General features: G+C 50.9%; 1 protein-coding gene across 1 annotated transcript in view; it reads right to left on the bottom strand.

The window, feature by feature from the left end:
* The window catches only part of RPTOR (regulatory associated protein of MTOR complex 1), a 163,041-nt gene that overhangs the window by 44,826 nt on the left and 107,647 nt on the right, over positions 1-10,568 (bottom strand). Inside the window, exon 22 of the mRNA XM_035899198.1 lies at positions 5,086-5,204. Within this exon, the coding sequence (XP_035755091.1) occupies positions 5,086-5,204 (119 nt within the window). The remainder of the gene's footprint in view (positions 1-5,085; positions 5,205-10,568) is intronic.

Consider the following 10,568-nt stretch of genomic DNA (forward strand, 5'->3'; position numbering starts at 1 on the left):
GCAGTGCCTGAACCACCAAGGCCTGCAACCCCCAGCCGCAGATGCTGGCTAGCTAACACACCGGCACACCTGGGGGTCAATGAAGTTAAGCTCTCTATCAGTGGGCGGGCGGGCGTTTAAAAATGTACATGAAGAAGAGCCCCTGCGCGGTTCCCAACACGTAAGATGATTTTACTGCTTTGTTAGTCAGAAAACACTTACCAGAAAGTACCCTTCTGCTGCTTCCAGGGAAATGGCTTTGGCTATCACTAAGCCTTTTCCCTAAATCAGTCGCAGCCTACGACCTGCACACCAGCCCTTCGCAACGAGCGGCCGGCGGGCGGGCCGACAGCCCAGGGCTTCCCCTGCAGCAGCCAGGCTTTCCCTCGCGACGGAGGACGGCGATTCTCACCACAGCCATAACTCAAGCACCCATTCCGACCCTGACTTCACGTTCGAGGCAGAACTCTCCTCGTACAGGGCAGCTGCCTGGAACTGCTCCTGGTGCTGCTCCTGACGAGAGCCCAGCTTCCCCAGCGTGCGTTAGAGGATGCTCCAGCACCACGTCCGCTCTTATGGGGAAGGCCGGGGATTGGCACGGTTGGGTTGCTCCGAGGCTCTACAAAACCCAGCCAGTCCTCCTCCAAAACGGTACCCGGGCACCAGCGAGAAGAGACCTGCTTCCAAAAGAGCCTGAGAAGGTACCATCCCTTCTCCCGGGGAGGCCTTGAACGAGAGCCAGGGGAAAGGCAGCGAGGAGCGCGCAGACCTGAGCACGCTGCTCACGCCATGCCAGCAAGCTTTCAGAAAGGGAAAAGTCCTCCATTGCTTATGGATTCCTCTCCTCCTCTTCCACATGACCCCACCTTCCATGAAACACTTGACATTTCTCACATATTGAAATAACTTCTAAAGGAGGCCCCAGACTGGCATGGACAACCTGGAGGGACGGCTGCCCCGCTGGCTTCCATCACCCTTCAGACACTAAGACGTCCCCGCCTCGCAGCGCAGGAGCCCCGCAGGGTTCCCAGGTGACGCCGCTAGGGCTGTACCCAGCTGGAACCAAGCTAAGCAAGGCAAGACCAGCAGCTACTGGCACACAGAGCACACAAGCAGCAAGAGCTGTATGCGTGGTCTTCTGGAGCCCAGCCAGCAAAGAGCCTTGTACTCAAGGCAGAACCAACAACCGCTGTGGACAACAGTCTCCGTCTTCGCACTCAAAGCCCACGTGTGCCTGCTGCAGAGAGGAACCTGAGGTGCTTGGGCAGGAGCCAAAAGACCTCTTAAGACGATCTCCACTTCTCCCTTCCTCAAACACCCCACCGAGGTTTTCCCCTCCCTCACTTCGATGGGCTTCAATCCCTCCCGACCAACATTCGTTGGCTCCCAAGGGCAGGAGCGGTGATGACCGTCACCGTACAGCACACCCACACCGCAGCAAGCACCCATTGCTACGGCTGGCAAGGCAAGCGCCGTGGTCCCTGAGCCAGCCTCCTGGTACAAGGCAAGCTCATTTTATCTGCTTTTTCCTCCATTTCATACGGGGGCGGGAGGGGTCCTGCAGGTCACCCATCTCTCCATCACTCAGGAATGCAGCGGGGTCTCCGGTGAGCAGATGATCGCACCGTGAGTTTGGAAAGAAAGCAGAAACCATTTAGCAACCTGTGATGTGTTATTACTCATAACTGGGTTTAATTAGTCACAGAAGGCTCGGTTTTAAGATTCTTGCAGTCAGGTCTCCGTCACCTGTAGCGCGTCAGGCCACCTTGTTTCCCAGCAGAGGGACAAGGTCAGCTAATGACCGTTTGGGGAAGGGGTGCCCAGGGGGATGAGCGTGGCGGGCAGCCCCCCCTTGCCTGGGGAAAAGACAAAAGCGATTTCTTCCGGCAGGCGGCGAGGGCCGCAGCTCAGCCGTGGGACAGCGCATTTTGCTGGGGGCAGCGGCTCCCCCTTTCCTGGGGATTTGCTCCCCTGCCAGTCACATCATCGCTTTTCAGGAAGGGAGATGGTAATTCCTAATTTTGCAAATTGGTTAAAAAAAAAAAAAAAAAGAGCAGGCTGTCCGAATTACCTGCTCATGCACAGAAAAGCCTGAACCAAAGAGTGATGCCGTGGAGGAATAACTCCGGGGATAATCCAGCCTTGAGCCTTCCGTTAAAAACAGCTGGAGGAAGCAACCCGGGGGGAAGCAAACTTCCCTTAATTAATTGTGATTTCAAAAAGTCTTAAAAGGCCAACACTGCTTACCGGGTCCGTTCTGTTTGTTTTGGTACAGGCAAAAAGCGTGTTGGGGTTTGGTTTTTTTTTTTTTTTTAAGAGATCAGGCTGGGAATGAGAGTTGCACCATCCCAATCTGCATCATAAATATAAATCACAGCACCGCCGCAATCTGTGAGAACTAGCAATGCCTCATCAGCCCGTGGAACGAAACGGCGTTTTTCCCATCCGGGGAGCAGGCGCGTCGGTGCCACCCACTCACCGGCTGCTCAGAAAGACGTCGCCCTATTTAAAGACCACCAGAGTTCTCCTGCAGATAAAGATCCGTGTTCATGGCTCCCTTAAACAACCTGGATAGGGCTGGTCTCGTTTGAAAACAAACCCCCTGCTTTAAAACTCACGCCGTGCCTTGCAAATAACTATTTTACAAATGCAGACTCTTAAACTATTTCACGGTCACAAAGCTCATGGTACCAGCCCAATATTTTCCAGCAGGGGACAAAAAAGCAGTGTGGCATCCGCTTCTCCTAAGCTCTCCAATCCCGCTGCCCTCGCCGCCCATCGGGGCAGCCCGACTAACGCCTGCCTGGCACAAAACGTGTTTAAAAATCACGAAGAATGAAAGCACAGAGCTTGGCAACATCTTGAGGCTGAATATTTAGCTCACCAAAACCGAAGACGCACTTCACCGGCACCACCCCCGCGTACAAGCCCCTGGCCAATTTGTCCAGGTCTCTCAGCTGAGAAGCCCGTCGGTACGCGGCGGCGCCGTGCAGATCGCAGCGCCCTGGTCGGCTGTGTTACTGTAAGAACCCTTCGGCTGCCCCAGTTCCCGAAGGGAGCCTCTTGTTCCCAGCATTTTGTATTCATCAGAACAAAAGGGTTAAAGCCCTGGAGTATTCGAGTGCTTCGCTTCACCTGCAGCACTGGTTTTCTTTAAGCAAGACAAACAACTTTTTTCTTTTTTAATTCCATGGTAAGATTCAATCAACAAACCCAGGATCCCAAGCCTTAACTTGCATTATGGTGGGCTGTTAACGGGATTGTTATTTTTCTTTATTACAATAAAAAAGCCTTTCTAGAAGCCACTCAAGCCAGGTGGTACCAGCCCAGCCCGCAGCGTCCCGAGGTGCACAGCAGGTAACCCGCTACGCACACAGCCGCCCGAACTGCTGGACAAATTGCATTTTTAATGACTTTCCTTATGGATCTCATGGCTAAGGCAGAGAGAACAAATAATTGTTGTTCACTGAAGCATCCCCAGCCAAAATCTTTGCAAATGGGAATGTTTCTTTTATTGTTTTGCAGAACCATTTGAAAAGCCATCGCCTCGGAAAGCCGGGGATGGAGGAGCTGTCTGGGAAGCGGAGCGCGAGGTGCCTGGTACCCATCCCCTTGAGCTGTTGGACTCCACTCAGCACCAGGACATCCAGGGCCAAACTTGTCAGAACCAGCGCAGAATTTACCAAACCATAACATGCACCACGGATGCCACAAGAGAACAACCAAGGTTCCTGCTGGCTAAGCAGCCCCACAGCAGCGCTAGTGAAGCCATCTGCAGGGCACAGCAGCATCGTTATTAATATTTATACATCTCCAGTAGCAAGGGAGTAGGTCCTGAGAAAATATTTAAGATGGGAAAAGCAGTTCTGGTTCCTCTGCAGCCCTTTGAGTCCCACAGTAACGTTTGCCCTTTGAGCCCCACAGTAACGGTTCGTGGCTAACAGAGCCTTCCAAAATACAAACCTGAGAGAGTTTCATGCATTTCGAGCAGAGAGGGGGAAATCTTTCACCTTTTCCTTTTCTTGTTCACCTTAGTTTGGCACCTCCAGCCTGACAGTAATTTGTTGGACATCTGAATCCTCAGGGGAGGGCTGACCTCGTTGCCCCCGCTGTCAAAATAATTCTCCTATCCCAAACCCCAGACTTCACCACTCCCTGACATGGGTACTTAAAACAAATAAAAGAGTTCAAACAAGTAACTGTTTTCTTGATAGAAAATCAGATTTAAAAGCAAGAAATCTCTAAGGCATTAAAATGGGAGTGCACAATGCTGGCGTCTCTTACTGCAACGTTGGCGCAGAAGCCTCAGTCTGCAGATTCAGGATTATTCACTGGAAATCGGCAGTGAGAGACGTCATCTTGCATTGCAATGGCTCATGGGCTGGATGCTAGAGCAACTCGAAAGCACGGGGGACGGGCTGCGTTCAGACAGCTTTCTGACCCCTCCGACCGGGGCAGAAGGGGGAAGGCAGTTGGTGAGAAGATGTTCTGGGGTGGCCTGGTGCTTCGTTTCGGGTGGGAGGTGAGGGTGCTTCTCCAGCTCCCTAAGCTGGCGATTCTGAATCAGCAGTGATGGCAGCCTCCAGGGACATCTTGTCACCCGTGGAGGATGAAATGTGATGAGGATGGTGGCTTAGGCCTGGGTTGACGAGGTGAGTAGTGGCAGGGGTGTCTGCATGCTGACTCACATGTACTAGTTCACCTGGGTTGGAGAGCCGTTGTGGCTTCAGTCTGCAGGCCAGTCCCACTTGCATAATCTAAATCAGTTTGCAAACGGATAATTTAATGAGGTATATTTAAGGTTTCTCCCAGGGACCGATCTAGATAAGTAGACTTCTAAACAAGACCTACTGCCTAAGGTCTGTACCTGAACGGTCCCAGGCCCTCCCCCGTTTACTTGTGTTACCTGATCAAGAGTTCATACGAGTGTTTATCATTTTGAAACATTAAAAGCTTCCTCTGCCATAGATCCAGACTGATCTAGGACCACTCAGCAGAGCCCTCCAATGGATCTACTCAGTTCAGTCTACCTACGCTTTGCCTCGACAGGAAAAAAAATGAACATAGGAAAGCCTCAGAGCCACACGCGAACGCAGAAGGGCGTACCTTGTAGGCAATGCTGTTGAGAACTTTCATAGCCAAGTCGGAGACGTCAGGATAGGGGTCGGCAGCTAGGTGAAGGAGTACTCTCCAAATTTGGGTATAAACACTGTTGAAACTCACACCTAAAATAATAAAAAACAAAACAAAAACCAAAGCCCCACAGCACATGACAATCCATCAACTCCAACTCTTTGATCTTAAGTGAGAAAATTCATTAGGACTCCAAACATCACGACGACAGCGCAGAAAACATCAAGGGAAGAGCTCAAAAACACCCTACGTGGGCATTTTGGCTCCACTTTGTCTGTCTTTGTGAACTCTGCAAGGGCTCGTAAAATGAAAGTGGGACAAAGAAAAAGATATTAAAGACTACCTACAGCAGCTTCTGTCAAACTGCTACCTTCCCTGGCTCCCGAAGCAACTAACCTAAAAGGGCCAGAGAGAGGGGCAGATAATGCCATCGGAGTTCCTGAGCTAAAATGGTACAAAACCGCAGTTACTGGCGTATATTTTTATGGTTATTTTTACTGCTGTTTTAAGCATTAACATGCAGCTGCAATGGTCAGGGGTTTATACATTGTACAAGTTTACCATCAGCTAAATGTTAAAAGTGAGGCTTTAGGACCTGGGCCTTCGAGAAGCACTAAGTAACTCAGTCTTCCCTATGGACGTTTGTACCAATTCCTCAGTTGCCAATTTGTTATTTAATGAGCGTATCTGCCGCTTGGTATTTCAGCGGAAGGGACCGGCAGATTCAAAGCACAAATCAAATTAATAAGCACTCGCAACAACTGACAGAATCCTGTGAACATTTTATTTTGCTGCTTTTAAGCCAATCTTTAATTTGTTATTCTGTCCTCTAACCCCCACGACGTCTAAGAGTCATGACACTGTCGCCTGGGAGTCGAGCCATTTGGACAAGATTAAAGTGGTTGCGCTAACAGAAAAAGGACCCGAAATAGGGATTTCAGATGAGTCACAATCGGCGGTAAATGACAGATCAAGCTGTGACTGCATTTCCTTTTGTGTTTCTGGAGGCATCTAAATATAAAGCGTTAAGTTGGGAAGAAAGGGTTCCTTGGTCAACAAGCAGCTTCTCACCTTGCATAGCTGCTAAACCTGAAACTCAAGCCACCCCAAAATAGCCTTGGACAGTCCAGCGTCAGCTTTGGCTGCAGCCGGCGAGTAGGTCATGGCAGTGAGCTTCAGGAGTACGCACGCTGCCCTTCATATGCTTGCCTGCACTGGCCAAGGGAATCTTTCTTCTGCCAGAAAAATCCCCCAGCATGGGAGAAAACATTCTGCAAAATGCAAAGGCAATAACTTAACTCCATCCTCTCATTTAGCCAGCAAAGAAAAGGGTCTCTTACTCAGCCGGCATCCAAAGGATTTTCCAAGGGGCATCTACTTACAGAGGCTCAGGCAGAAATCTCACAAATATTTACGACAGCTCCACCTGGGCAGCGCTGCCCGTTTGCTGGGGGCTACCTACACAACAGGCTCCTACGGCCGATCCTAACCCTTCCAAGCTGGGTAAGACATGGGGCCTGACAAAGACACAGCAACATTAAATCCACCCAGGAAAAAGGAAGAAGCTGATAATCGAAGAGAGCGATAACTGTCGAGAGACAGTAGAGCCCAAGGGCACTGATCTGTCACAGTGGGTTTATGCCAGCTGAGGACAGAGCCCAAGGGTACGGAATCACGGAACGTGTGAGCACGGCGTGCACCAGCTGAGCAGAACCAACTTAGCACAGTGCCATCCAAGTTCAGGTTTTGGCTTTGGTCATAATAGGCCAAAGTCATCGTCATCTTCAGAAGCTCTTGTGGCCACGTTTAAAATAAAAGAAAACGTCGATACACGACAAGGTCAGTCTCTGCTCAGAAGAGGGCCAAGGCCTCCCAGCCATGAGGGATGGCGACACAGTGCTTGTCTGTCTTCTCCAGGCTTCTGACCACTTAGGCTTTATTTTTGTAATGGCCATGTTCATCCTGGAAGCTTCTATTACCAGGGAAAGAAAAAGGGGAGGGGGAAGGGAAAAAAGCAAGAGAGGGGGAGAGACAAAGTGCTACGAGCTGTGCGAGGAATAAAAGCCCCAGCCAGTGAAGCAGCCAGCCAGGTAATATCGTCTGAGGTCTGCTGAGGGCTCTGCCTCCTACACTGGGTCCTGTGCATGGGAAATCTGAAAGGCTTGGTTTCTTTTAAAGCCCTTGAAAGACAATAAAAGGAAAGGGAGAGAAAGGGAGAGCGAGAGGCTACCCATCAGTTTTTCCCGTGTCTCTGGTAACCACCTCACTCATGACGCAGCCCCGAAGAAAAAAAAACCCAACGACATTTTTTATACATCTAAGCGTCACGAAAACCACAAATGTAAACCAGAACTGCGCCAGTGCAATTCCTCATTCAGTCGGCAGCCTTTGAACAGAACAGAGGGAATTTCTACAAAAGCATCTCGGGCTCAGAGCTGGTGCTCGAAGGACCGGTCCTTTCTTCTGCCGTCCTCCCCCCGCCCGTGGTAGTGTTGTTCATCGCAGTGATTCAGTCGAGTGACACATCTGACACAGCTCCTTGTGAAAACCTGGGCGCCGGAGCCGGCGGGATAATGGAAGGCAGCAGAGGTGGCAGGAGGAACAGCAGCTTCATCTCATGTAATGGACTAAAATGCAAAAAATATCCACGAGATGCAAACAAAGAGCCGAGCAAGGGGGACGTGGTGTTAATCTAAGCAGACAGCTCTCTAATTAGTCAGATGGATTCAAAGCCCGTTAAATGGACCTTGCAGTATAGATTTACGTTTACAAAATTATTCCTCTCTGCTAAGAATGTCAAAAATAAATTGCCTGCCTTTACTGACGACTTTGATTTGCTTTGCGTATGCATAACTCTTAGTTCAATTTAACAGCGAGCAGCATGCGATGGCCCCGAGGAAGGGACCCGGGCTGAGGTCCTGCAGCTGGGTCACCGAGTACGCGACGGGCAGAACTACGTTGGGTGCAAAAATGAATGCTATGGTTTTATTTATTCGTTTTGTTTTGCCAGGCTTTTCCAGGCTTTCTTTCCAATCCCCTGTAAAAATCACGGCAGCCTCGATCTCCAGGGGAAGGTGCAGTCCGCTCCCCACCCAACACAGCAGCAGAAGCTGACCCAAAGCCGAACCGGCGCTGCTGCACGCCCCGGCCCCGAGACAGCTCCTGCGCCCGCACGTCCCGCCTGCAGGGAAAGGCGGCTTTCGGACTGGCACGCAATGGAAGACAGGGCTGAAATATTTCAGACTGAACGGTACCTGAGGAGCTGGGTATCTGCCTCCCGCCAACGCTAATCCCCCCCTGCTTTGTAAGTGCCGACCCCACAAGCCTCGCCTCCTCCTGTGAGCGACACCGAAGATCCTGAGAGAGCTGCTCAGATGAGGAGAGCATTTGAAGTCCTGATTGCTCTCTGAATTCTACTTTGTCAGATGTGGACGGCAGCCCGTTCCTCAGAGGAAGAGCAAATCAGCCTTTCTTGCACAGACCTGGCAGTCCGCAAGCCGGTCCCTGTGCACGGGGCCAGGCAAGGGGGCTCCTGCGTGCTCCGACCCCTGATGGGGATTCAAACTGCAGAGCACGAGCTTTTAATGTTTCAACAGAAACCAGAAGCAGCTCATTAGGAGAAAGGATGTTCCCTGGGAGCAGGGACTTCCCCTGGACCAGGGCTGTCACAGCCAACACGAGAGCAGCCCACCACCACCACCCATGCCACAGGTCCTTATCTTTCCCATGGAGAACGTGAATGAGGCCAGGGCAAATAATGGCATGTTGGGGGGGGAAAAAATCAAACCAGAAAACCAGCCATGCTGCTCTGTTCCCAGCTATCACGCGCTGACACTTCTCTCCCCGTCCTGGTTTCCCCATCGCCTCAGCCATAGCACCCAGACAGGTTTCTGGCTCACCGAGCTGTGCAGTACTGTCCCTGGCCACCGCGCTCGGCTCCTCCATCGTGCCTCCATAAAGCTGGGTAAATAGTATGAACTGACAGGAAACCTCTACACCAAGCTTCCATTTCAAGAAACCCACTCAGGCCCCTGCATTTTGCCTCTGTGCAAGTCTCTGGTTATAAATCCTGCTGGTTGACCAGAGACTTCTCGTTATGGCTGCGCACTGGAGTCTATTGCCCAGTGACGGAGGCTCTCACTCTCCCCTGCCGCGGCTCCTGTCCACCTACACCTCTCGCTCTCCTCATCCTCACGGCAATAACCTCCTGCTGTCTTACTTCAAGGTAGCTCTTCAGAACGGATCCTGTGATGTGGCAAAGAGTTTTCTGCCCCCAGCCTTTCCTGCTGGAAAAGAGAACTATCCCCCAGCATTTCATCACTCCAAGATTTGTTTTACTCCTTCTTTGATCGTTCCTTAATATAATCTTTCCAGCAATGCTCTCCGCAGGACAAAAGACTTTAATCATGCAGTTTGGATCTGAATAATCAGCCTCAAGGTATGCAAAACCCCATCTTAATTCCTTCCCTTTTCCTATCTTAAAACTAAACAAAAATTTCCAGGACACAAGTTGTATGGAAAAAGCAGCAAGGCTCAGCTTCCCATCCGAACCGATGGCTTTGTTGACTAACCAAAACCTGCCTCTTGCCAGCTTGAAAATACGGGCCAGAAAGAAATGTCTCTTCTGGTAAGAGGCCTGTCTGGCCCAGGAACAGCCTGCCAGGGAACAGCACACCCAGACTGAAAGTACGTGACGTGTTGGGGGGCACCACATGGGGGGGGTGGCCCACAGTTAGCTAGGACGCTGTCTGTACAATGGCACGAGACTGAACGGAGAGGTTTTCCTCAAGTTCATGGCAAGAAGTACATCGTATGATGCTGCAATGTTGGCAAAGTAGATGGACTGATCCAGAATAATCCCTCTAGCACCATGGTCCTAAAACCGCAAGAGGGGAAGGAAGCCCTGAACATCAGTGAATCAACCCAGGGAATGCAGAGTGCAGAACACGTGATTACACTCTGGTTGAAGACTGCTATTATTACAGACTGGATTTCTGCTTTGGTTTGATTCCACCCATGTGCCCACAGCATCCTTTTTACTGCTCCTGTCTCAAACACTTGGCCGAGTCATTTCTGCAGAGCCAAATCACCATCGCTTCTTCCAAGAGATGGAGAGCAGAGCAAAACACATCTTTGGTCAAGTCGGGTCTATTGCCCGGGTGGGCTCCTCTCCGAGTCAGCCCTCTCGCTAGCAGTAGAGCAGCATTTCATTGCGCTCTAGAACTTTAAAGCAAGGGGTTAATCTGAGCCCGGCTGGCTGCGCAGCAGCCGCAGCAGCAGGGAGGGTGGCTGGAGCCGATGGCATTTTGAAAACTCTTTCCTTGGGGAGCAGGAGAGAGCAGGTTGGAAGAGGGTGATTCTTCAGCAGAAATGAAAAAAGCCTGGCAGTCAGCAGGCAAACGCTGAAGGTAATGGGATTCTGTGTGAGTTATGAATTTTAAACACTTCTATCATCT

The sequence above is a fragment of the Egretta garzetta genome, unplaced genomic scaffold (genome assembly GCF_000687185.1).
Source record: "Egretta garzetta isolate BGI_Z169 unplaced genomic scaffold, ASM68718v1 scaffold131, whole genome shotgun sequence".
In the NCBI taxonomy this organism is placed as follows: domain Eukaryota; kingdom Metazoa; phylum Chordata; class Aves; order Pelecaniformes; family Ardeidae; genus Egretta; species Egretta garzetta.